At 41.0% G+C, this 26,067-nt stretch overlaps 2 protein-coding genes across 4 annotated transcripts; both read right to left on the bottom strand.

Moving 5' to 3' along the window:
• Positions 1 to 62: 62 nt before the first annotated feature.
• ell2 (elongation factor for RNA polymerase II 2) lies at positions 63 to 16,824 on the bottom strand. Of its 2 annotated transcripts, none has more exons than XM_051414689.1 (12): positions 16,620 to 16,824; positions 13,616 to 13,663; positions 12,746 to 12,870; positions 12,481 to 12,644; positions 9,146 to 9,405; positions 7,661 to 7,785; positions 6,627 to 6,699; positions 5,846 to 6,539; positions 4,089 to 4,161; positions 3,448 to 3,619; positions 3,185 to 3,229; positions 63 to 2,823 (listed from the first exon to the last, which is right to left on the bottom strand). In XM_051414689.1, exons 1-12 carry the CDS (start codon positions 16,791 to 16,793, stop codon positions 2,707 to 2,709), a joined length of 2,070 nt encoding a protein of 689 aa, XP_051270649.1. In that variant the 5' UTR covers positions 16,794 to 16,824; the 3' UTR covers positions 63 to 2,706. The 2 variants fall into 2 exon arrangements, with proteins under 2 accessions (XP_051270649.1, XP_051270647.1); XM_051414687.1 differs by having other exon boundaries at positions 5,846 to 6,542; positions 16,620 to 16,822.
• A 4,663-nt stretch (positions 16,825 to 21,487) lies between these two features.
• On the bottom strand, positions 21,488 to 24,983 carry LOC127372366 (globoside alpha-1,3-N-acetylgalactosaminyltransferase 1). Of its 2 annotated transcripts, XM_051416000.1 has the most exons (3): positions 24,663 to 24,980; positions 23,572 to 23,634; positions 21,488 to 23,157 (listed from the first exon to the last, which is right to left on the bottom strand). In XM_051416000.1, the coding sequence occupies exons 1-3, from the start codon at positions 24,694 to 24,696 to the stop codon at positions 22,208 to 22,210; spliced, it is 1,047 nt and encodes a 348-aa protein (XP_051271960.1). In that variant the 5' UTR covers positions 24,697 to 24,980; the 3' UTR covers positions 21,488 to 22,207. The 2 variants fall into 2 exon arrangements, with proteins under 2 accessions (XP_051271960.1, XP_051271961.1); XM_051416001.1 differs by lacking the exon at positions 23,572 to 23,634 and having other exon boundaries at positions 24,663 to 24,983.
• Positions 24,984 to 26,067: the final 1,084 nt, after the last annotated feature.

Here is a 26,067-nt window from a genome sequence, read left to right as displayed (position 1 = left end):
TGATCTAGTGTGTGCATATAAACAATCTGAAATGAATGGAAAGGACACAACAACAAAAGACATTTTCCAGGTAAAACTAAATTGATTTTTTATTGAAATGTTTTACATTTTCACATGGGCAGGATCAGATTTCACACTTGTGAAAGTGGTTTCTCATATCTAAACACTGCCAGGGCAATTCTTTACTTTGTCGCTTCCTCATTAAGACTCTTGATCAAACCACTCCCCCCCCCTTCCTCTCACCACAATGAGCCATGTAATGCTATTTCATGTCGCTCAGACCCAATTTAAGTAAATCTGTCTTTGATAAAGAGACATTATTGGAAGGCTGAGAAGAGGACACAAGTGAAGGATAACACCATAAAGGCTGCACGTGAAGCCCTGGTCTCCAACATAAATTTGTTGAAGTGGTCCTTTGTGACGCTCTAAATTCTGGGAAATTACTATTGCAAGGGAAAACAGGAAAAATAAACCCCGAGACTGACCCTGTAGCCCACAGCCGTGGTAAGTGTAGATCTCGAGTATATCCTGAACTCCTGAGGACATTATTTAATCTACTGTTGTGACACATCCAAGATACAAGTGCTGATTTTCTGTCCAAAATAACTTGAGAGAAGTAACTTTAGGCAAGTTTGCAATTATGCTAAATTAATTCTGACAGCCGAACAAAACAGCCAGTCTGCTGCAGAGACTGACTGTTTCCTGGAATGCCACAACCAAAAAATACGTGAACTAGAACTGGCCGATATTTACTTAAATCGTCATTTCTGGGGGGAAACAATGTGGCCCTATTTTTTTCCAATACTGGAAACTCTTACATGTCAACACTAGCTGAAAACATGTGAGAGCAGACCGCTAAAGGGGCCGACACCTTTCAGTAGCTGATCTTTGTTCAGTTCCTCTTCACATCCCCAAATGTAATGGCGTTTTACTTTTTCTTCACTGAATGAGACATATATTCCAGTTTCAATGTCTCCTCAAATTAAGCCCCGATCAGAAATTGTACTCCATGGATGCAGTACCAGAAACGTATTTAATTTTTGGCAAACATTCTAACACAGGTTTGTAAACAAATTTTCCCTTGTTGAAATAAAGACTTTTCATAGAAGCCATTCATCCATCCATTGAACTAAATTGGTATCAATGTTTGAAAAAAAAAGGGAAAAAAAATCTATCCAGAAATCTTTAACCTCTCTGCAGAACTCAAACTGAGAATCAAATACATCTGACATTGTGATACAGATTAGTCCTCTGGTGGATGACGAGTTTTCTCTTCTTTCTAAAACAGAAACAGACTGTTTGCCGCTGGATAAAGCTGAGAGAGGTGGGCGCAGTCGTTTCCAGGGTCATGACGTGAACCATTCTGGAAAATAAGGATCTTCTATATCTCTTCAATTAAGATCAGGTACTGTTACTCCAGCCAGGCTGATCCTGAGTGCCCTGGCTGGTCAAACACTATAGCAGCTTTTTTTGTTTGTTTTTCATGTTTCTCACTTTTTTCTCCACATTTCTATTTTTTCCTTTCACCTGTCACACCACATAAAGCACAACCATAACATAACACACACACACACACACACACACACACAAAAAACACACTCATACAATTTGTAACACTCCTTCCAGACTTAACATCCCTTCCTCCTTCCAGCACTCAGACATGCAGGCACGCACGCACACATAACCTGTTTCCAGGCAGTTATAGTTCCTTTGTGTAGCCTGTGGACCCTAAGGGTCGGCCTAACTCGGCGTTTCCGAGTGTAAACACCTTAAGGCACCCATAATGCACCATGGACACTAAACACTGTTGGTGCGGGGAATACTGCCCCTTATTGATAGGGGATCATACTCCTTTAGTTACCCCACCCTCACCACCCAACATCGCCATTACAACTACATTTACAATCCATGCACACATACGGTTGTTGCTTCTCAATCAGCTCAAGTGATTTCTCCTGCCTGTCTTATTTCCTTCCTCTTCAGACTCAGACTCAGCATTGACAGCAATGTGCTGAAACAAGCTTATCCACTACAGTTTCTATGAAAAGAGAGGAAATGAGGCAGGAGGGACATCTTTGCCAAATGAGATGACATAATGGATCTTGCGTGCAAAATGGCTTCACAAAGTCAAAACACATAAGGCCCGCGGTAATTTTTTTGCATTGTTTTCAACAAAAGTTAAACAATATATCATCTGTGGACTCTTCTTTTGCACTACGAGTCCCAAAATAAATAGATCTCCCTCTTTTTTTAACTTAAATATATTGTTAATATTTTCTCTGATGCTCAAAAATACTTTTTTTGTTCTTTTTTTGCCTGAAGATAAAGTCCTTCAAAGGTTAGAAGAGTTGAAGTATTTCCCCAAACCCGTTCACACATGCAGGCAGCCCCTTCCAGTGGTCCAGTGGTATGAAATTCCACAGGAGCTCATTGAGAAAGAAAAATACAGAGAAAGCAAAAGACGGGGGGTAAAAATCAAAGTGAGATTCTCAAGATTGCAGGCAACAATGAAGCCAGTGGAATCAAAGATCGGAAAAAAAAGGAAGGAATGAAGAAGGATGATGGGAAAAGGGAAGGAAGAGAGGTGGGAGGGGGGGCTGTTGTGGAGGCAGTAACTGAAGGGGTGTTAAATAACAGCCAGTTGGACACCCCCTCCTGGTTCAACACGCCGTTCTCAATACTGATTAGTGAAGATGTTGTGTGCTCTCAGCACCAAGCCTGGGCTCTGCGCTGGTCAAAATCAGCTATTAGCCGCTTGATGTGGGCCAGCTTGTTGTGCAGGTACTCGCAGCGCTGTTTCTCCTCGTGGTAGTTGGGGCTGCGCTGTAAAACAAACACACACACATAACATCAGACAAATCAGGGTTTTTGAGGCCCATTACCGTTCACTGGGTCCATTTTAAGCCTTATGTTTTTATCGCAGCCTTATTTAACTACACTGTAATAAGTATAATAGGTATTAGTATTAAAGTCAAGTATTCAAAATAATTAATTCATTATATAAAATAAACAATATTGGCAGGCAACATGTGCAACATATGCCACCCCCTATATTTTTGACATCATGTCACAGGCCGGAGGGGTGGGGTTGGCAGGATGGAAATGGCCGGCAGTTTGAGACCCCTGATCAAAATGTTTGTGGTCTATTAAAAACACAAAAACAGAAGCCTATATAACAACTTACTTGTTTCATCTTTTTGTACTCTTTCAAGACTTCTTCTTGCACCTTCTGTAGAATAAAAAATAAAAATAATCCCTTTTAATGCAAATGCCCATCATTTATAAATAAGACAACATAAGATGCATGCACTAACGCTGTAACAGGAAAAAGTGTGGGTGGGTGAAAATGTTGTGAATCCAACATTTTGCTCATATAGAAATTTTAAAGCTCTATGTGATAACTTGGCACAGTAGCTGCACCATACACAGTACAGTGTGCATAGTGACCTGGTATTCTTTGGTGCCAGGTGCCAGCTTCCGGCACTGGGCATCCAGCTGGGTAAACCGGCGGGTGATGTTCTCCACGCGGGCGTGTAGAAGGCGATACTCATCATACTCTGCATTGAAGTCATCCTTGTAGCTTTGTCGCTGGTCAATGGACATCAACGGCATGTACTTCCTGTAAACACAGCAAAGGAAATTTAACTCATGGATTCTTTTGAAAGTGTTTGTTGTTATGTGCAAGACCACAACCAGCATGACACCACGTGTAAACCTTTCCCTAACTTTCCTTATTTTGACACCCCGCTAATGGTCATATTTAAAGGAAGGTGGGAACCCCGTTGAACATCTGTTAGCTTCTCCATTTCTGATGTGATGGATAACATACACTCGTCACCAATGACGTAAAAAGTGCGAAAGTATAGCGATGAATGAATTCCAGAAAGCACAAATGTACAAAACATCTGTGTTTATTGCTGCATTTCCTGTGTCCTAATTCTCCAGCTTGTGTCTGTTCTCAACATCCTGTTTAGTGACATTCAAATGGTTGACTATAAGTCACTGGTAACTGTGAAATGAGAGAACTGAAAGGTAAAGAGGGCCATGCTGTAAAAGTGGAAACTTTGAGGTATATCAAGGTTACTCACACTACATAGTCAGGCATCTCGACTGTGGAGGAGAATTCAGTGGACTGGACTGGCTTCTCTTTATCTGAAGAATCTGAGGAGAAAGAGAATTTAAATACTGCACTGATCATCCATATTACACAGGATGCACTGACGATTGCATATAGCAGCGTGGTTAACAAATTCAAAATGATGAAATGCAAAATGTGCAAGCATTTAGTTTTATGTATCGTAAGTGAGCCTTTAAGAGCGATCATTTTCATTCAATTTATCTTTATTTTTTTAAATCTATTTTGTCAATTAGAGAGAGAAGTAGATTGGCTGAGGAGTGCTACTTTATGAACGCAGGTATCAGAAACAGGTACTCTTTAGATCCGAGGACATGTCATGAGACCAAAAAAAGAATGAGAGGGGTTAGACTTGTACTTCACTTTGTGATCAATAATAACCAAAGGATACCAAGGGACACTGCTTTGCAAAAATTTAAAACCCCAGATGGGCTTAACATCTACGTGCTTCATGTCACAGCCAATTGTTTTACCTTTTGATGCTTTTTGTATTCTGGGGGGGATTTTATATGCACTAGTTTTGACACAGTAGTGGTGGTGGGGTCTGCTATCCAGTCAAATATGCTGACACCAAAATGAACAGACAGCAAATGATGCATACCTGTTCTAAAAATAGATTGAACCTAGCATTAGCATATTCTTGCTGCAAACAGACTGTGAGAAAGTAAAGTCTCTCAAACTGTAACCACAACAGTCACACTATCAAGTAACCCAGAACAACAGAGTAAAGAAGAGCTCAGATCAATGCCTCAACATGTTCAGACAACATCCAGTGCATGAGCGTAATCAAAGATCAAACTGTATGTGATTGGGAGGGAGCTGTAAGAGACAGTACAGAGATAAACACTGAAACATGGTGATTAACAATCCAAAGTCTGAAAGATAAACTATCTGGAAACTTGGACAGAGTAGGCCTGTGAGTCACAAGGCATTCAAGCGGCATCAATGCTGCTTGAATTAGTGAGTCCACACACACACACACACACACACACACACACACACACACACACACTATTTATATATGTTGATCTTTCCACCAAATAGAGGTGAAAGCAGCACTTCTACATGACTTTTCTAGACAACATTAAAGCTACCTGAATAAATGTATGGCCACTAGGGGGCAGAGTAACCCCAAAACAAGCTGACAGAGCCTGAGATATTATAACCTTTTTGAGGACTTTGCGCCCAACATGTTAGCAAAGCTATGACCTATTTAAGAATCTAGCATACACAAAGAAGTGTTATCTCATTTTGTCATTTTAACTTGTCATAGCAGGAAAAGCACAGCTAAATTGAACTGTTCATTTAATTATTCACTCGTGTGCTTTTCCTACGGTGTCATGTCAAAATGTCTTCACTGAAAAAGGCCTGTTGGAGTCGTGTTTCTGGCCACCAGGAACATTTTTTATTCAGTATCCATTTAGCATTTTTTGGTTTCTCCACCAACTCCTGAGAAAATATATAGATTCAGCAGCCAGCTGTCTGTGGGTTTTGACACAATTAACAACCTTTTTTCCATTACATGTAGTAAATAAATTAATTGTGGTCATATATAACATTATTTTGATTAAATATGTCATTAAAGAAGTCCCCTTAACTAAATGACCACGCGCTGATTAAGTAAATACGTGCTGCCTGTGAGCATGGAAAACAAAATCTGGTGGGGTCATTTAAATCTTGATGCTGATGTTTAATAAGACAGACACACACCTTGATCTTTTTGAGGATTCTTGTCGATAACTTCTCTGCTCTCTTCCTCAGCACTGCGCCTCTTTTTGGCTCTACGAGTCTCTTCAGCCTGCTCTGCTACAATGGGAGGACTTCTGCTGCTTCTTTCCGTCTGTTTCCCTTTCTCCCTCTCTCGATCCTTCTCTTTGTGCTTCTTGGATTTTTTCTTCTTTTTAGTACTGCTGGACAAAGGAGGGCTGGTGATGACGGTAGAGGTAACTGTGAGTGAGGTGCAGGGAGGAGGAGGAGGCGGCGGAGGAGGGGGGCTGGGGGAGGTGGCTGGTCTGGGGACAGGGGCAGGGTGCCTATAGCGGTCCTGCAAGGCCCTATCTGAGGAAAAGGGGCTGGGTGAAGGGTCTCTGCAGGAGGAACTCTGGTCCATGGGCAGGTCTTGGGTGCCACAGCCCTCCGGGGTGCTGGGGGAGTTGGAGTTGGAGGCTGGGCTGGGCTGCTGGTGTGAAGGTGCAGGAGGGTGGGAGGAGATGGGGAGATGGGTGGGAGGGCCCGAGGTGATGTTGGAGGGTAGGGACGAGCGTTTAGTGCTGTGGCTGCCCTCGTCCTCACGGCGGTCAGAGGAAGAGGAGGATGAAGATGCGGCTGGCCCTCGATTGCTGAGGTGGGAGATGCGGGCTTTCTTGGGCGCCAAAGGATCGATGAAGTCAAAGTCTGGCTGGCGCTTCTGGAAGAAAACACACAGAATTTAGCCTGAAATTGCATACATCACTGTGGGAATGTGTGTGTTAGTGTTTATTTGTTCAGATACCTGGGGGGATGTGGGGACACTGTCTTTGGGAGAACTGCTAGATGAGAGGGTCTCAGTAGGAAGACCTAATTTGCTGTTAAAGAAAGGAAAGAGTGTCAGTGGGGAATGAATGGTGTAGCATAAAAATCATAATCATACTCCTATTAAGGTATTGCCCTTATATTAAACTCACAGCTCATGCAGTATGCATCTACACTTTCCATCTAACTTACAGCAGTTGCAACTGGACATGCCCACAAGGACAAAGAAGAAGATTGCAAGCTAGCAAACAAATGTAAACAATGCAAAATTTCAAATGTTTAAAAGAAGCTGTTTTGCAATGTTTTATGAGTAAGGAAATGCACTAAGCATGTTTGTCAGGCCTTGTACTGATCGTTTACAACACAACTCCACAGGGCACCTTAAACTGGAAGAACGTACAATAAATGGTCGCACAACCTGTAAAAACTTTCAAACTGTTCTATTAGTACTTACGCAACATAATGCATATCTATCTACAAGCCATTTTGTCCTCTCCCTGTATTAAAATGGGGCAGACTAATAGTATGAACGCCTAACAATATGTCGTAATCCAGCCCCCTAAATGACAGCCACAAGGTTTAGCTCACAAGATTTATGTGGAATTGCATTGAACTGCATTGTTGTATGTTATTTTTGCCATGTCTAACATTAGAAAACATATTTCTAACTGTAAAAATAAGACCTACTGGCATACTACATGGGCTATTGTTCGACTTCAAAATGCTGAACTGAAAAGTGATAGTTAAAAGTTAGTTTAGTCCTTTCTAGACCACAGCTTATGTTAGTGCTCCAATGATGGCAAGTTTTCCCCACACAGACCACTCTGAACAAAACAAAATAAATTCAATAAAAAATATTTAAAACCAACATTAACTAACAAATCTGTGTTCAGCACTAAGGGAATAGGCTACACAGGCCACTATGACTAGTTCTAGCAAATGCTTTATTTGTTCAAGTATGTATGTATATAAGCTCAGAATGTAAGTAAAAAGCCTAATAGGCCATTTCTGTACCGAGCCAGGATCCGGTCAACCTGGGACTTCTCATCCTCAGAGTAGCCAGGCCAGTCTCGCTGGACATCACGATATATAAAGTCCTTCAATGAGTATGTGTTGTCTTTGGGGTTCAGGTTTGCCACCTGTTTGTCACACACACACACACACACACACACACACACACACACACACACACACACACACACACACACACACACACACACACACACACACACACACACACACACACAAAGACAAACACAAAGACAGAGTTAAAAAGTGAAACTATGACAGCCTGATGTATACAACATGTACAGAACCTGAGCATTTCCTGTGCTGGTCAAACATCTGTGCATGCAAATAATGTATAACGATGTGGTTTGTTTCGTGTCAAAGTGAATGAACCCTTTATGCTGTGAACCGGATTTCCTTGGGCAGATTTGTGTGCTTCGATCTCATGCTTAAGAAGGGTAAGGGGATCAAATTAGACACCTGGAGAACACCCGTCTTAAGTCCAGGTAAAATTAAAAAAGACGTTTTGACCCTTTAAGCTTACGTCCACAGTCATATTGGACCTCTATTTAACAATTCATGCCAAAATATTACAAAAACATTTTATTTTTATTTGAAATCCAATCATTTTGTCTTCCTCTAAAACTAAATGTGACACATTCCAAAGTAAGCATAAACTAACCAATTTCAACCAATAACACGGCATTCACCTGTCAATCATTCTTCAATTTATAGCAACACAGAGCTAAATTCATTAGTTAGGTAGCTAGCTAACAGCATGGCTCGCTACCAGAGCAGAGAGTTTTGGGGGGCTGGACCTCACTGATTGCTGTACAAAAAACAACTTTTATCAGTGATTTGGGTGAAACTGTGCCTCAACTCTGCTAACTGCCGCTGTCATTGTGCAACAGAACGGGGCTCAGCAGCTTCCCAGTAAACACAGCCCCCAAGACAGACAGGCCAGTTTCACGACAGCGGCACAGAGGTGATTTATGGAGTTTCAGATTGACTAAAAGAAGCTGTCACCAACAGTAATGTTAGATGCCGTTAGCTAGTTCTCGCGCAGCTAACATTGGCTGTCTTAGCCATGGGGTGCCAGGACCCCAAGCCGGCCTCTGTACTTTATTCCTTGCTGTCAAATGGTCCTCCGTCAGCATTGGACGCTGCCTTCAGTCCCGGTCTGAACGTGCTGTTCACTGGGAGCTCCTAGTCCAGCAGAGTTAGCTAATGGGTCAGCTACAGCTGCTTGACCGGGGGTGGCATAACACACAGTGCTAATGGCTACCATAAAAAGTCCCTCCCTAGCCACCTGTTTTTACAGGAAATATGTAAATATGTACAATATCAGCTTTTGTAAAAACAACAGTTTGTTCTGTATAATGGAAGACGTGTAAATACTTATCACTGGTTCACTTCCATTTTAAGCTGCTGCCTTATATTGACGAAGAATATTAAGGCAATCAAAAAAAGCCACAAAAAGCAATACAGTACCTGTTGCAGGGTGGTCCCCAATGAGTTTCGGTCTTTCTGGTTGATACCGTCCCGCTGTAAACGGGCAAGCACTTCCAGCTTTTTGTAAGACCTCAGCGCCAGCAGGTGGACGATGCGGTCCCGGAACGGCCGCTGGGACACAGGGTTATTGGAAAGGCACTTGCGAATAGTGTTGGCTGGGTTTATGGGTGTGGAGCGCTTGCGCTCTGGGACCACCTCTGTGTTTGACAGCGCCGGCTTACGGATATGGACTTGCTTTCCTGAAGATAGACGAAAAAGAAAATTATTAAAAGCCTCTTCTCTGCAGGGACATTCATCATCATGAGTTTTTGTGTTGTCACATAGTTGCTCAAAAACACTCCTCTTTACCATCTTCCAACTCATTGAAGCCAGTCTCATATCTACAAACACCACCACACTCCCGTGACAATATAAATAGGAGCTTAAGGACATGCAGAGTTTAATTCCACCCAACAACTCTGTGGCATCAACCTCAAAGCAGACAAATTCCCCTTTGCCTTTAGTTTCAGATGGCCACAAACACTGCATGCTTGAAAAGAAGCCAATGAGCTAAGACTTTTACAAGACAGTGTTAATGAAACAAATCAGCAATATTTGACTGAGGAAGTTGCAATAGCCAAGTCAAGCAAACCAAATTTCAAATGAACCTTGGTAATCTGATCTAAAGGTTACACAAGGTGGCGGTGCCAATAACCATCAGCTTTTGAAGCAAAGAGGTCCCAGTTGCGCTAATGTTAATGCCAAATACCAGAGATACCAGAGAGTCACAAGAGAAGAGGTCAGGATTTAGCTAGACTGTATACTGGACTGCAGTTCTCTGTATCAACTAAGATTAGTTTGAAAAACTGATTTACATGAAAGAGAGGTAATTAGAACCCAAGAAACTTCTGCTCTGTGTTGCTGAGCCATGTGCGTAGTCTGCACATTCCCCTATACAGCTTCACAGTCATGAAATTCTAAAGCTCTTTAAAAGATTAAGGTTAGAGAGAGGAAGAGAAAGGAAAAACTCCCCCTCCCTCCTTGTCAAAAAGCAGAGACTAGGAGCAATGGGAGGAGGTGTAAGCTTACACACTTTTCATTGTCTAACAGGCCAAAGAAAGATTGCTGCAGGTGAAAAGCTTGTGTAATAAAGTTTTCCTCTGAGACTTTTCCTTTTTGGTTTTGAATTCAAAATTTAGTTTTGCTGATTTAGCGACTTTCCAGACCCTCTTGGCCAATATACTTCTAAAAAAAAAAAAAAGACTAGTGCCAAATTTAGCTATTTATTCGGACCATCAGGGAAAAGGCGAGAAATGTGTTCAAATATATTGTAATGTAATTCATTCCCATACTCTCCCATGCTTCTCAGACCACAGTCCAGGATGGACACCAGGGTCTCTGCCTCTTGCACTGTGCACTGCACAGGCAGTCAATAGGTGTGGTATGTGAGGCATAATTGATTTGACCTTCTCTCTCCAGATCTCTGGACTAGGATGTTTCATTAGCTTATTTGTACATAGTTTGCTTGAGCTTGTAAATATTTAAAGTGTTTATTTGATCTTCTCTCTCCCTTTGTAGATTTTTTTTACCTTAAACTCACTACAAGGAAGTCATATTTTGAGAATATCTGACTAAATAATTCATGTGTATATGTAAATTTCTATTGCTGTATACCAATCAGAAACAGGTTTGCATTTGCACTTCAGTTTGAAGTGATGCATTTTTTGATCAAACAGTTAGAAATACAGAAACTAAACCAATGACCAAAAGCATGATGAAAACTAATTGTGACCAAACACCTCGGGTGATGTCAGTGTTTTATTCTAATACAAGTGCAAGAAACGACTAGCAGAACTTCCATGGCGGAGTAGACTGAATCAATTAAGTGATGTGAGTAACTAATACAAAGTTATTAAAATTATATTAATTACGTAGAATGACAAGAAAACTTTAGTTTGGGACAACGGTTGTTAAGTCTGGAACAGTACTGAGTAAGAATTTGAAGTAATTTGATAGAGTAAGAATTTGGGACAGTAATTTTGGGCCTTGTTACAAAGATAAAAATACAAGTTACAGTTACCTGAAATTAACAATCTGTGAAAACAAGAAGCTAAAGGCCCCTTTTGCATTAGTAAGTAGGGTGCTCACTCCAAACCAGCTGCAACAAGCTCCTGTCCCACCCCTTTTCTCTGCTGTTCCTCTCGTTTCCCAGTTTCTATCTGGGCCAGTGTATGCAAATATGTCCCCAGGGCCCAGAAAGACAGGCGTGAGGTGGCTTTATCTCACTTAAAAAAAATTTGTGGATTGAGCTAGTCTCTTGATTCTGGTTTAACTAAGGAGATCTTTGGGCTTAGATCTAACAAACTAGATTTGACTATAAAAATGACTCAATTTCTTTTGTATTGTGGATAAAATATTGGGTCTCCTCAAACTGAAAAACATAGTTGTCTGAGACCTGGGCCTTTTAGGAGTGAGTATGCAGTTTTTTTTAAAACACACCTGTTGGATGAGGTCATCGCATCACTCAAGCAGACACAAATAAATAGCAACAGAGTCATTTCTAGAGGTATAGAGTATCAAGAGTTAGTTTTGTTCATAAATGAAAAGGAAATGATGTACAACTATATTTTGACAGGTTTCTATACGATATAAGAATAGGTGGAAACACCTGTCACCTGAATTTAAAGTACAGACAATCTGCTGAGCATTTCTGTCTGCATTTTCTCGCACATATTTCCTTTAATGGCTGCATACATAGTCATTACATCAGGTGTTTTGTTGCACGTCCCTTGTCCTACCTGCCCAGGGTTGGATAAGACATATCAGTACGGCTAGAGAGAGTGACAAGCCAAATCAGATTATCAAAGATTTATTTTTCTGTTCAGCTTGTGCGACTCAAATCCTGGCACCAGGTGGCGCAGTGGACAGGAAACTGGTCTACATGTGTTTGTCCATCAAGTGTAAGGGACACATAAAAAGTAAGGTCTACTTGGTTGCAAGTGATAGATGTTAAACACAAGCAGCCACTAGTGCCTGTACTGTGTACACTTCTGTGTATCACTCTGGCAATAAAACAGCCAGCCGCCACCATTGGCCCTCATCAGTCAGACTGTTAATCTGGAAAAGACTGAGATGGCAAAATGGCTTAGTCAGTCGCAATAATGGCTTTGAATGGAGTCAGGTTGTCAGCTTTCACCTATTCAGTCTCTCAAAAGGGGCAGAGTTTGAAAAGAGAAAAGAGGCGTTGATAGCACGTAAAGCACCGCTGGTGTTCGGAGATCCAATATGGCATCTGACTGTGGCAGGTGCAAAAGTAAGGCTGATAAGGGCCTTACCTCTATACTGGCCCCCAGGTTTGATGACTTTGGTCCCACGTTCACGTGTGTCCTCGGCAGCCTGGGTCATGCGTTCCCGGGTCACCTGGTAGGAGTCATTAGTGGCACACACGGTGACCTTGTCCTGTACTGTTGCCAACAATGCCAGGTGTGAGGCCCCTGAGCTGGAGACAAAGAAAGAAATGTGAGGCAGAGAGGGATTAACTTCTAGCAATGTGTGGTAAGACAGCAGTAGTTGATTCAGCTGACCAGTGATTATCATTACCTTGACACATACTGATGGATGCAATCAAAGCTTCCCTGTGGGTTGTCCTTGCCCACGTTAGACAGATAGAAATCAAAATTGTGGAAGGTGTCAGAGGAGGAATCTGTCTTGGGAATTTTAATGCGCTGTAAAAACGAGATGGAGAATAAAACAACTTATAGCATGTATTCACATCTGAACTAACTAAGGAGAGATGGATAATCAAATACAAGTGGTTAATTTATCATTATAAAAACTGCCATAAACTGCTATACCCAGGTGGTAAAACACCTTCAAATATTGCCTGGGGTTTTTCCTTGCAGTTTAGTGTGCATGCACATACTGTAATGAGGCAGTGTCTACATCTGAGCTATGGGCTTTGATGTGAACAACATGGGAGCTAGCATGTGAAGGAAGGTCTCTGAGGTCTCAGCTGCTAAGGGGAGGCTGTATGCATGTGCATCACGGACTAGTGCAAGCAGTGCAAAACAGTGTTTATAGTCTTCAGAAGTTTGTGCCTCTCTAAACGGCCTAGCAGACAGTTTCTACAAATCCTAAAATCAATGACCACATTAAAACTAGCTTTAAAATCTTATACGGGTGCATGGTGAATTTTACACTGTTTTATTATACCATGATTAGTGTATAATCCGATCATTCAATGAATAAACAACTGATACTGCTATAATGGGCCAATACTGGTGACATAGTTATGGGTAAACTGAGTAGTATTTGAGTAGCTGATTAACTTGACCAAGTCAGTGGTTTTATTGGTAATACACTCATATGGGGGTATCTCAATCAATAACGAGTAAAACTCCATAGAGCAAAAACAGTAAATGAACAAATTAATAGAGGAGTACATAAATAACGTGTCATTAATGGACTTACCCCCTGGAGTCCCTTGAATTGTATCGTTGGCCGCAAAGAAGGTACATTCTGAAAGTGAAGAAAATCAACAGTTGAACCCCTCGTTACCCCAGTTTAACATCTACACAATGTAAAATTAAGAAAGTTTTGGTCTAGAACCCGCAGAACATGTTATACTATTTAACTGACACATTTGGTTGTAGAAACAGCTGAGCCTTATGGTCCAGAAAGCATAGCCCATGCCTTCAGTGCCTGTGTCAGAACTAGGCAGTAAACCCGAAGAGCCAGCAAAGCAGACAACCTCTCTTGTTTTCAAACTGTGAATCTGTTGAACAGTGTTGTGTTATGCCAAGAATAGGAAACGTGTGATGCACAACAGCGACTGAGGGTTATTTTCATCATTTGAAATCTTATTGGGTCAATAAAATGTCAGAAAAGAGGTTTTTTTTAAAAAAGGTCTAAAACGTGTATATATTTGTTTACAATCCTATTAAACTAAAAGGCAGCAACTCCTCCCCAGAGAGGAGAGGCTCGAAATAGGGGATGTTTGGCATGCTTGCTTAAAAAAAAAAGTTAAATGATGAATCAATTATAAAAACAGCTGTGTGTTTTTTCTGTTGATAATCTGGCACTAGTGGGCTGGCACGTGCTGCAGAAATCATGGGTGACTGTCAGCCACAAATACCTGATGACCGTCCACTAGCAGCCAAAACTGGATGCCTCTAAGCTCTTAAGTTTAAGCCTTAAAAGAAACTATCTGAGGCAACTTTGTCCTTTCTCATCTTTCCAAGTGGTTAGGAGGTAGGTGGTAGTTAAATTGTTTGCTTTTATCGGAACACAAGCACTGAAACTTGGACAACACTCAAATACAGCTGATATTTTGAAGAGGATATTCTTGTAATGTCTTTGTTTGGTGTAGGTTTGCAGGTTTTTTGTTGATGGCTACTTGAAACGGAGTCGACAGCCACAAATATGCAGCGGCTGCTCTGGTGCAGTACAGGTTAGGGTAGGAACACACAGGACTCCTGGCTTCGTCATACAGCTGAAGCCAACAGAAGAACCAGTTGGGTAAATCATAGACTTATGAAATGTTCTGGTTTAAGTGGCAACTTAGGAACTTACATTCCTGGACATTAATATATGCTTGCTAAAGTGCAAGAAGTTGCAGATATAAGGATACAATGTATGCTTTTTTTAGACTGAAAGCACCATGTCATGGTCGTTAAAGCTAAGCTACTCCAAGCCACTGACTGACTCCCTCCCCCACTATCCATACACTCACTCACTCACACAGTTCTGATCACATTTCACATCACCACAGAAAGACAAAGATAGCCAGCTTCCATAGTCCGATGACTGGTTGAGCTACAACACACGTTACCGAGAGGGAGAGAGAAACAAAAAGCAGGCAGTTTTGGCTGCTCAGTCAGCAAGAGATGGCAGGCTGCCGTTCAATGCAGCGTACCAACATTACCACATCCAATAAGGTTGTAGCATGGGCTGTCACAAAATAATTAATTCAACTTAACGATGACTTGGTTTTGCCAGTTGTCACAAAGACTAAATAATTGTTTTAAATTGTGGTACTTTAAAGGCAACCTCTTTATTATATGGGGCTGAGCAAAAGTTCCACATACAGTGGTGTGAGAGCAGTGTGTGGCATACATACAGACATGTGCCATAAAAATCAGTCACAGAGACCTCTGAACACTACAGCCCAGTGCTACAGTGCATCAGCTCCAAGACCTAGGCCCAGTCAGTGTGTTATGTAATGGCGTTGTTGTTGGCAGAGTTTCGGTCAGGTAACTTGGCTTTTTAGGCCTCTGCAACTCTAGACTGCAGAGGGCTCTCCAGATTAGTTCACCTGTGTAGCACCTCAACAAGATTACATCATTTGTACAGTTCAAGATTAACAAACTATATTTAATCTGCACAGTAATGCAGTGCCCTATTAGCACACTTAGCTTCAAAAGCTTCTAAATGACTGGTGGTGTCAAGCTCAGGGGTGAAGCGCAGTTAAATGAAGTAGTTTTAGAGCTAAAAAGTACATGAATAAATTATGTTTTGAACAAAATGACCCAAATAGCAAGAACAATTATCATATTATCTTTAAAAATAATAGAGGATTTGACGCTATCTAATATCATATATTATCTGTAACTGCTGGCCTACACATGCAGCTTCATGTCAATAAGAGTATGCAAAAATGCAGCAAAACCAAGATTAAATATTTGTTCCGTGTAAACCTCTGAGGCACTTGGTCATATACATCCTGTACAGTGTGGCAGCTCGTTTTCACTGCAACGTTTTATGATTAAGTTAAATGGCTATAAAGGCTTGAGCCTGGCTGAGCTCCATATCCCTGCCAGGTTGTGGTGTTAGGATTTCTAACTAAAATTAAGCTAAAACTTCTACCCATATGGTAAACTGACCAATCACCGACTTGCTTCAAACGCCTCTAACTTGTTATCAAGTTACATTCGCCTTAATTTATCCGTACATTTCCACCCTGACGCAAATACAACATCGTCGAATGAGGCTTCATGTTAGATTAACTCAGCTGTTGTATTATCTTAGACAGTCTGTCTAGTGACGAGTGTACTCGTCGATATGAAATTACCACTTTCCTAATTTGGTCAAAGTAACGTTAGTTTGCCAAGAAAAAAAATGGACCTGGTTGGCCAGCACAGCACAGGGGGCTCAGACTAGCGTATCTAGAGCTAACGTAGGCTAATCAGAGTGTCTAACTTTACCAACAGGTTTTCTACAATAAATAACCCTTGTCAGTTCGTCAAACCTGGCCAGGGCGTAAGACTAAGGCCTAATTTACCACCTCCAGTTGATTAATGTAGTGACACAAGACTAATAAAATCAAAAAAACAAGCAGAAACTGGCTCTGTCAACAGCTTAGCTAACTTTGTAGCTTTTAGCTGTGCGTGGCAGTTGAGCTTCCCAGCTGAGACGAGCTGTGTCAGCCCGACAGTCCTGGCTGGTTTTAACTTCAATAAACGACCGTTTCACTCACCAGACACTTTTGGTGGCTCTCTATCGCTCTCAGTGCTGTTTCAGTCAATTTGACGTGTAATACGGTGACTCTGTCGGCGCTCTGTTGGCCACAATTTAATCCGTACCTCCCATCCTCGGAGAGCGCCGCCATCTTTACCAGCCCTCCACCATCGTCCCTTTGAGGCTGGAGCATTTAGCAGCCCAAGCTCCCTGTGCTCACTCTGGCCCGGGGAGGGACTACAACTGCTGCCTAAAGGGCTGACACTAGTGGATTGGTCTTGACTTGCTAGCTTGTTACTTTTTCTCTTTTCCCAACCACAGTGAACTTGCAGTATAGTATGTGTTAATTATTATTACTGAATTAGAACATTATTGTGCATAAAAAGTAAACCATGATTTGGTTTAACTACAGAACTGGGGTTAGCTACCCATTTACAGAACCAAGAATGCACAGGCTCCTATTTGTCTGTATTTGGTCTTTTAAAGCCTTATTAGAGGAAACATTCTAGTAGCTGGTTTCCCTTTCTCTGTAAACCCATAGCCCTCTCTCTCTCTCTCTCTCTCTCTCTCTCTCACACACACACACACACACACACACACACACACACACACACATAGTTATGCTACCTCTTGGCAAAACTGGCTCTGCCTGCCGTGTTTTGCTGACACGGTAGAACTAATTCTAGCCTAGTGAAACAGTTAAAGGTAGCTTTTGTAGACTGCAGTGTAAACTCAGGTTTGCTCAGATACAGTTCAGCAGGTATTGTAATAGTTATCAGCATAATGTGAATATATTTATTACAACCTTTTGCACATATTGTCTTTCTTAAAATAAGCTGCTTGAAGCACACTGTGAGGTGAATAAACTAATACGAAGTGCTCAGTGATAAAAAATCAAACACAATGCTTTTGGTCTTGTATTTCAACCACTTTTGGAACTATTCACATCCATTATGATTAAAGCTAGGACCATTTTTTTGACAGCCACCTACTTTGTGAACTACTTTGGCTTTATATTGGCCTACAATCATCTTTCATGTGGTTACTTTAATGATATGGGGTATAATGTGACATCAGCTCAATGGGCACAAGTGTGTGAGCCCCCCGTGAGCTGCACCTCCACTATCTCCTAGTGTCAGTCCCCTTGACCTGGTGATTAGAACTGCGTGTTTTGGTGTGGAGTAGCCTCGGGCTGGGTGGGGAAAGGCCTGTGTGAATCCAACAGATTACCATAGCTCCTCACCCCACCCATCCCCCTGACAAGTCACACATGCAAACACACACACACACACACACACACACACACACACACACACACACACACACACACACACACACAATTGAGACTTCATGCACATTAATTAACCCTTTGACAAATTCCTATTGCTCAAAATGAACCGCCCACACAGGTATTCAGTCGATTTAAAGATTAACACGTGCAGAATGTCAAATGTGAAATAACATTCAATGCCGTGAGCATTGCAATTGGAAGTACCCCTCATCTACCCAACAATAGTTAAACACAACCAAGACTGGGTTGACACTTTGCCTCAGAGCATTACATTTCTTCTGTTGTCTCTTGGTTTAAATGCAAATTTTTAATACTAAGTCTGTTCAATTCCAGAGGAGCTCTAGTTTGTCTGACTATTTACTTGCTGTGCAGACAATTAAATAAAACCTCTGGCGTGAATAGGACTAATTGATTTTAGATCTTCTGTGTTTACAGGTGTCACCTAATGGAAGCTCAAAAGCATGCTGTGAAGAAGACGTTTAAAGGACACACCCTTTGTTTAGGGATAAACTTTAAACACAGGAGCACGGATTACTTAACCGTGTTACCAGTTTGCTATGAAGACTGACCACTGACAATATGTAGTAAAATCTATTGTCTAGTTATTTTTTAAAGCATAGAGTCGTCACTCACTTCTTCTCTAAATTACTCGTCAGCACAGTTCTGTGTAATACCAGAGATTTTCTTCTACCTTACAAGCGATTCTGAATAACTACAGAGGTTAATCATTAATAGGTGAATTATTTGGCCAGGCTCCGATTTTGGTGCTAATCAGAGGCACATGTTTTAGGGACTGGAGCCTGAAATCAGTTACAGTGATAAAGATGTCCCCTTTCTGTTGCTAGATCAAAGGGTTTACATTTAAAGTTGCAGGGGTTTTATTTTCAGTCGTGGTTGCTCCTTCCCATGTGATCCTTTACTATCCTGCTAATGAAGTAAGCTCCAACAAGTAGGCTAGTGCCTTTACCCACACCCACTAAAATCTTTTCAGAGCCCAGCCTTTAATCATCAGTTTAACTATTCAAAGGTTCTTTATGCATTAAAGTGAATCATGAACACCATGCAGAATCATGCAGATATTGCTAACGATTGGAGCTAATTATTGCATTAGTTTTCTATCTACATTGCCAGTTGAATAATCAGATGGAAATACGTTTGCTTTGAAATATCTTATACAAGGTGTGGGCAACTTTTGTTGCAGAGACACAGACTGAACACAGGTCATTCAGTGGCAACTGGGTTGAAAAGTCAGATGCTACTGACGTGACTATAACTTATCTTGGCTCGTTGGGATAGTAGTTAAACAAATTAAATGAACTCTGCATTTAGATATAGGGTAGATGTAAGAACCAATAATGGATATTTGCCTAACTAGAGAACTGACTTGGTTCAACATTAAAGTTCACCTTAATATGTAAAATAGCTACAATAACATAGCTTAATTATAGTGTATAGTAAATACAAATAAAGTAAAGGGGAATTAAATGATCAACACCTACTCGCCACTGAGTAATTGCCCCATCATTAAAAAGTCTCCAGCAGTTTGGCTTACCTGTAGGTGACCTGTAATTGACACTAATAAGCAGGCATAGCAGTGGCGCAGTGGCTCATTAGCTAGCACTGTTGCCTCACAGCAACATCCGGGGTTGGATTTTATCCAGATGCTCCAGCTTCTTCATTCAGGACAAACACATGTACAACAGGTTAGCTCCAATTTGCCTCTTGGTTTTAAAGTGAATGTGTTTGGGTTTTGCTAGGGCTGACACCTAATAGTTGAGTAAACAGTTCCCATCAAACTCCGTTCGGGAGCTGCACCTTGTCTCCAGGACTAAAGTATTGGGGTATTGTTTCAACACAGACCTTTGCTATTATAACACAGGTTTGTTTACACTACTGGCATAGGACAATGAGCACCAGAACTGGAGCAGGGTGAGTGCACAACGGAACCGGGTTCACAGCATCCGAGAGCGACGGAGGCCAGGTGATGTACAGGTGCACCGTCCAGGACTCTGACAGGTTCATGTAGGGACAGGAGAGTCACGAAACAGGAGAGGAAAAATACATATATTTAGATAATTCAATGAATAGCATAAACATGTGACAACTAGTGAACAGATGGCTTTAACTAACAACTACAACTCTCTCAACTTTTTGCTAAGCTGTGTATGTAGATAAAGGACAAAAAATGTGTTAATGGCTCCCCTTTAGTCCCCATGTTAAAAGGCTTAAAATGTACAGGACCGATTTGTAGCACAAAGAGAGAAAAATGGACTCACCTTGACTTGATCTACCTGTTTGTGCAGTCACAAATGTATGCTACCATGCTGGGTGGGCAGCATCAACTTTTATAATATTATAGTATGTCAGTAAGTCATCAGAATTATCTCATCCTTCACAACTGTATTGTAGAAGTCCCCCTACTATATGCAGTATTCTTACAGGTTGACCCAAACAAACTTGATAAATTACACAACTGGCAATTTAGACTACTTTTCTAACAAAGTCACCCATAAGTTACTGTCATTTTCTACCATCTCAGTGTTTTTGTAGATTCGCTAACAGTACTACAGTTAAGCACATGCCACATGCACAGCTGCACAACAGCGGGTGTTGACCAAAGTAAAGAAAAATGATCATTATTTTTTAAAAGACACGTCTTATTAATGTATTTTTGCTTATATACTGTACCTACACAGAGGAGGCAGACTGTGTGTTTGCTTCGATGATGCTTGATGCTCAAACAAAAAGGTCAAAGGTGGGTGGACACTGTTTCTTTTTATGTGAAGATGAAACCATATTATTATCTCTACCTTTGTTGCTACTGTTTACATTCACCCAGACACAAATTCAAAAGATACACTGCAGAATTACTTCCTGGATGTATACACATCACGCAGTAAAAAAAAAGAAAAAGAAGAAAGAAAATGATGAACCCTGACTCTTTTGCATTATGATAATTTCACATAATCGCTTCTGTATAGTTACATATAGGCCTCTTATTTGTCTTCTTCATCTGCACAAGGGAGATAGGTTTTTGTGTTAAGGATTTCTGTACTGCCTTAAGTGATGCTGCCCACAGGCTCCTTGACCACCAGTGAACCACATGACAAGGATTAAACCAATAATGCTTTAAACTGCTTTGCATTATGCCATGAAAAGGGGTGCTCAGCATGGATCAGGTAGCTTGTGTAAAAAAAGCCTTTATATATAGGTGAGTGAGGCACTCACAACAAAACAACACATGTTTAGGAGTAAATATAATCAAAAAATCTGAATTGACTTAAATACTGATAATAAACTCACATATACACACGTGTGTGGCAAGCAGTGGAAATGTTGATTTTAGTAAAAAAAGAACAAAAAAAAAAAAACCATAGTTTCAAAGGATTATCTGAAGTTTACTTCCAACTTCACTAAACGTGGCGATCTGGCCCTGAGGACAGATTCTGTTGGCAGTGAGAAAAAGCCATCTGCTGCTGTTTAACCCTCCCATAAAAACACATGGAAGAGAAAACGTAGTGTGAATGTGGGAGCATGTTTATGTGTGTGGGAGAAAGAGAGAGGCAGACTCACAGACAACATAACAACCACCAACATCAGGTCGTTTGACTTTAACTTTTACTCCCGTTCATAGATGAAGAAAATAACCTTTTTTAATGGAAACTTATTTCAATACTTCCGGAACCACTTTTCCAGATTTCAAAACTATTTTAGCTTTTGCTAAAGCTTCAACATTTTAGCATCTCTTCGTATCAATTTTTCCCCCACCTGGTATTTAAAGACCTTGAAACAGCAGCTCTTCCAGTTAATGATTGGCCACTGTGGGGAAAGTGTGCACTTACACTGTTGACTCTTATCGCTGCTCACCACAAAGCCACTGGAGCAGTATCTCTGAGGCTGACATTAATGGAGAGGACAGTGCTTCGTTTAAAGAGACAGGTCAATTTCTTTTTTGTCTGCTGTGGAAGAGATAGCAGGCATGCAGAGACGCTGTTCACACAAATGGATCTTTAATTGAGAGCAGATTGTGCAGTTTGCTTCTGTGGGTTTGCAGGCTACATTTATTGGCTAACAGAAGAGAAGATTGAAAAAATCGGAAATCTGAATTGAATAAAGATTACTAGAATATGTGCTTTTTTTCTTCATTGTTTCCCTTCATCTCCTGTCGCATCATAACACTATTAAAAAATTATAAAATTTGAACAGAGACCTACTTCAAAAGGAAATGGAACTCTAAAAACAGTAGTTTTTCACGTGGGAGTGAGACACCCATACTTCATTGGGTTCGGCCAGCAGAATCCCAATTTTACACTGATTTAACATTTCTGCTCCTCTCTCTTCTGCTTGTCTAAAACCTCACATTGCCTTCCCAAAGAGACTAGCCTCTGTACAGGCACATCAGCAGCCAGGGCCGAATCCCACCAGCTGTACTCTGGTGACAGCACACAGGTCGGCCTGTGGTTGATCAGATAGCGGTTTAGATAGCTCTCCTCGAGGCCCCTGGCCATTAATCCGTTAGCCTGATCTTGCAGAATGAGCAAAGAACAGGCCCGAGCCAGTCTGTACATCTCAGAAACCAACCCACCGTACAACTCAGAGGTGTAGTAGTAGTCTCCTTCATCCTCCTGTACGCAAGCTGATGAGACTTCTTCAACTTCGTAGGGAAATGCATTTCGTGGCATCCCGTAGAGCTCTGGGTGCAATGTGGCCACCAGCTGTCCAAGGATCTCCTCTCCCACAGGGGCGACAAACTCCTGATCAATGTCAGCACAGAAGATGTATTCAACCTCGTGGCCGATTGGGTTTCTGATGGCATCAGCAAGCAGGGTCATCCGACGATAGGCTAACCTGTCCCACCCTGGTAGCTCTGCAATAGGAACCACCTTCAGCTCTCGATCAGGCCCGAGCTCGATGGGGGGATCCAGAGAACGGGGGTTGTCAGTGAGAATGTAGTAGGTGACCGTCTGACCAGGGAGAAAGTATGTCTCAGCTGATGAGAGGAAACGTCGGATGAACCTGGCATAAGTTCCCACAACGACGGTCAGCAGACCTGTATGGATTTCCCGTTGTGCAAATTTAGCCCTACGCCAAGCTGAGTTACGGGTTTCACCCCACACTATAGGAGCACCCCATGGTGTCTCCAGGGGAGCCGCTGCCTTCATAACTGTTGTGTCTGTCATTACTCTTCCCCTGTCCATTCCCCAGGCATGAAAGATAGGATGAGGTGCCTCCACACCGACAGTAGATTTACGTCCATGGAGAAAATCTAAGGGGGCCAAAAATGTTTATACATGTTATTTCAACACCAAACGCCAAAATCAAAAGGTTTTTCTAAGGGAGAAATGGTAGACAGTGACACTTTCTGTGAAGTGGGCTACACACGTACACTTTTGTAAAGCTGTTCAAGCCAGTTGATCACAACTGAACTTATTTAAACTACTTTTTAACTTTTACAGTACGTCTGTGTCTGGAATATTTATAAGAGATGCTGCATATTTATAATAATCTGTCACAATCAAGACAAAATGCAAAAAATAGACTTTCATGAATGGGACATGAATCCAACAGCAAGGTTACATTTTGCATTTATTGCACCACAAGTAATTTTTTCTATGTGTGTTTAGTGTCTTGGCACAACAGTAGTGTTTGTAAGGTAGAACAAATTCTTCTGTACACTTACATATGATAAGGGATAGGAGAAAACAGTACAGGACCAGCTGTATTCTTGTCACTCTGACTGGTCCTGTTTGAAGGACAAACACACAGATGTACATGCAATTAAATGACACCCAGTGCAAGTTGATGCACTCTCTCAGCAAGCACATTGTACTTCCAATGTTCCTTTAAACTCTGACAGGTAAAAAGACCCAAGGTCATAGGAATGAAAAGAATGTGATGCTAAAGAAATATCTTTTTTTGAAGGTGTAGCAACCTCGGATTGCACGAATAATCTTTAGATCATATGCAATACTTGTTTTATATACACTATATACTATATTTATAATGAATAGGCTGTTATAGGCACATAAGATATGACTTATTTAATATTTATATAGGCCAAATAATGTGTATGAAATGTGAATATATGCAGGACATTTTTATTTAAGTACTTTAATTAAGAAAAGTTTTTAATATGCAGATTCATATTTTACCTCGACCAGATCTTGCAGAGAGTGACTATTGCCATGAGATAATCAGGACATAAACTCCTGTTCTGATTTTGAGGAAGTTTAGTAAAAAAGACAAGATAACACACAAGAGATATATCAAATGAACAAGCAGTGCCAACTGAAATATACAGCATAGTATAACCATATAACCATGCCATCGAAAACTGTGCACGTGATGCTGAACAAAGAGAAATATATCAGGCTGGGATGATGGGTGTTAGAGATTTATGAAAAGAGATTGGTATTGACAAAGTTACACATGATTGCGTGTGCTTCTACTTACAGAAGCACACGTGAGGGAATGTTTAGATGTTTATCTTCGTAATCTCCCTGTACATTCCCCTGATGTGCATGCTGCCAAAATTTTGGGTGTTTTTTTTAGAATGAGATTGCTTATAGAAAACCTCTGAGAAAAACTTTACAAAGCTGCATTTCATCCTGTCAGGCTCAGTCCACATCTCCTTGTCTTTAAAAACAACTTAAAGCTTTAGCTTTAACTGAACACGTACAATGGTCACAAAATCCATATGACAAGTGAGGGGAAACAACCAGATAATGACACAAGCAGAAGAGGTGGAGAAGTGGCGGAGGTTGTACTGACCTGAGGGTATCTTGCAGAATGGGAACAGCGCCATACTTTGACCTGCTGGTGGTTAAACACACAGACCTTTGTCTGAGGCCACTATTTTTACAAAAAAAAAAAGAAAACTTGCCTCTCTCGCTCTGTTTCTCTACTGCTAACTGTGTCTCTTCCTGGAAATGTGCTGTTTAACTCACTGGTTTCCACCAGTGATTATTTTCTTCTCTCTCTTCTCCTCGCTTTTATAATATTTTCCACTCCCTTTTCTTCACATATCTTCTTTCTTGCCCCCCCTTTCTTTCCCCCCGCAGGCTTTTGCAGTATTCTGTTTTGGAGAAAAACCAAAGCAACCAGATGTGTGGGGAATCTGGGTAAATGGGAGGAGCTGAGAAGTGGAGGATAAGACACAGACAAGCAAGGAAAATAATTTTATTGTAAAATTACACAGGCAGTAAGGACAGGGATTTTAACATTCTTTGTTCCTACTCATTTTGAAGTATGGCGATAAAACGTTGTGTAGTCGCGCGCTCTTGGGAGAACTTCAATATATGGTCATATGTCTCCTTGCAGAAAATGACAGTTTACACATCTCAAGTGTTTCATGATACTGTAGAGGAGAGTTGGTGGGAAGCAGACAGACATAATACCCTACTATAAACCAGGCTTAAGGTCACGTCAGCAGGGTGTAGTACTCTATCTGTCCACAATGTGGTGACATTCAACAGGAAATACTGCTACTGTTTAATGCCAACAGTAAATAAAGACAGCATACTTTAAAAGAGGTGGTGATATGTATTATCAGGCTTTGATTCGATGCAACATTTTTAACAAAAAGGATATTGGAAATGTGACAATGTGGGAATTATACAGTGTAAAAGATGTGTCTTTTATGAAAAGTCAAAAAGCTCAAGTGTGAATCTGTGTGTGTGTCTTTTACGACTGGGTGATATGACCAAACTTTTTTTTCAAGCTTGGGGACGAGTCACAATTTTAAATGATTATTTTCTTCACTAACTGCAGAGAAGAGAAAAACATGACTGATCACTTGAAAGGCCATATGCTTTCTTACAACACTTACAAGAGTCTACTGCCATGCTGGCAGCTCTATAAAGCTGTTGAGATAAATGCTAACATCAGCGTGCTAACATGCTCACACTCAAAATGCAAGCATGCTGTTTTGCAGGTATAATGTTTACTGTGTTCACCATGTTAATTTAGCATGTTAGCATGCTAACATTTGCTACTTAGACAGTACAGACGAGATGTAATAGTCTTGCAGGTATTTGGCCAAAGGGAAAGTTTTACCTGATGATGGCACTAAATGAAAAGTTATGTGATCACCAAAGTTACTAGAATTCATCCAGAGGGGGACATAAATATTTCTCGTCATTTCACACGTACAAAAATATCAACCCTAACAGCAGTT

The sequence above is a fragment of the Dicentrarchus labrax genome, unplaced genomic scaffold (genome assembly GCF_905237075.1).
Source record: "Dicentrarchus labrax unplaced genomic scaffold, dlabrax2021, whole genome shotgun sequence".
In the NCBI taxonomy this organism is placed as follows: Eukaryota; Metazoa; Chordata; class Actinopteri; family Moronidae; genus Dicentrarchus; species Dicentrarchus labrax.
Note: the sequence above shows the minus strand (reverse complement) of the source record. Positions and strands in the feature narration are given on the sequence as shown.

Excerpts from the sequence above, each read along its gene's own strand:
- LOC127372366 (XM_051416000.1), bottom strand. The coding sequence starts at position 24,696 with ATGGCGCTGTTCCCATTCTGCAAGATACCCTCAG. Across the intron at positions 23,635-24,662 it reads ATTCTGCAAGATACCCTCAG|GACCAGTCAGAGTGACAAGA; the intron begins GTCAGTACAACC and ends TCCTTCAAACAG. Across the intron at positions 23,158-23,571 it reads TCTCCTATCCCTTATCATAT|ATTTTCTCCATGGACGTAAA; the intron begins GTAAGTGTACAG and ends TGGCCCCCTTAG.
- ell2 (XM_051414687.1), bottom strand. The coding sequence starts at position 16,793 with ATGCTCCAGCCTCAAAGGGACGATGGTGGAGGGCTGGTAAAGATGGCG. Across the intron at positions 4,162-5,845 it reads GAATCCTCAAAAAGATCAAG|ATTCTTCAGATAAAGAGAAG; the intron begins GTGTGTGTCTGT and ends CTTTCTCCTCAG. Across the intron at positions 3,230-3,447 it reads CTGGCACCAAAGAATACCAG|AAGGTGCAAGAAGAAGTCTT; the intron begins GTCACTATGCAC and ends TTTATTCTACAG.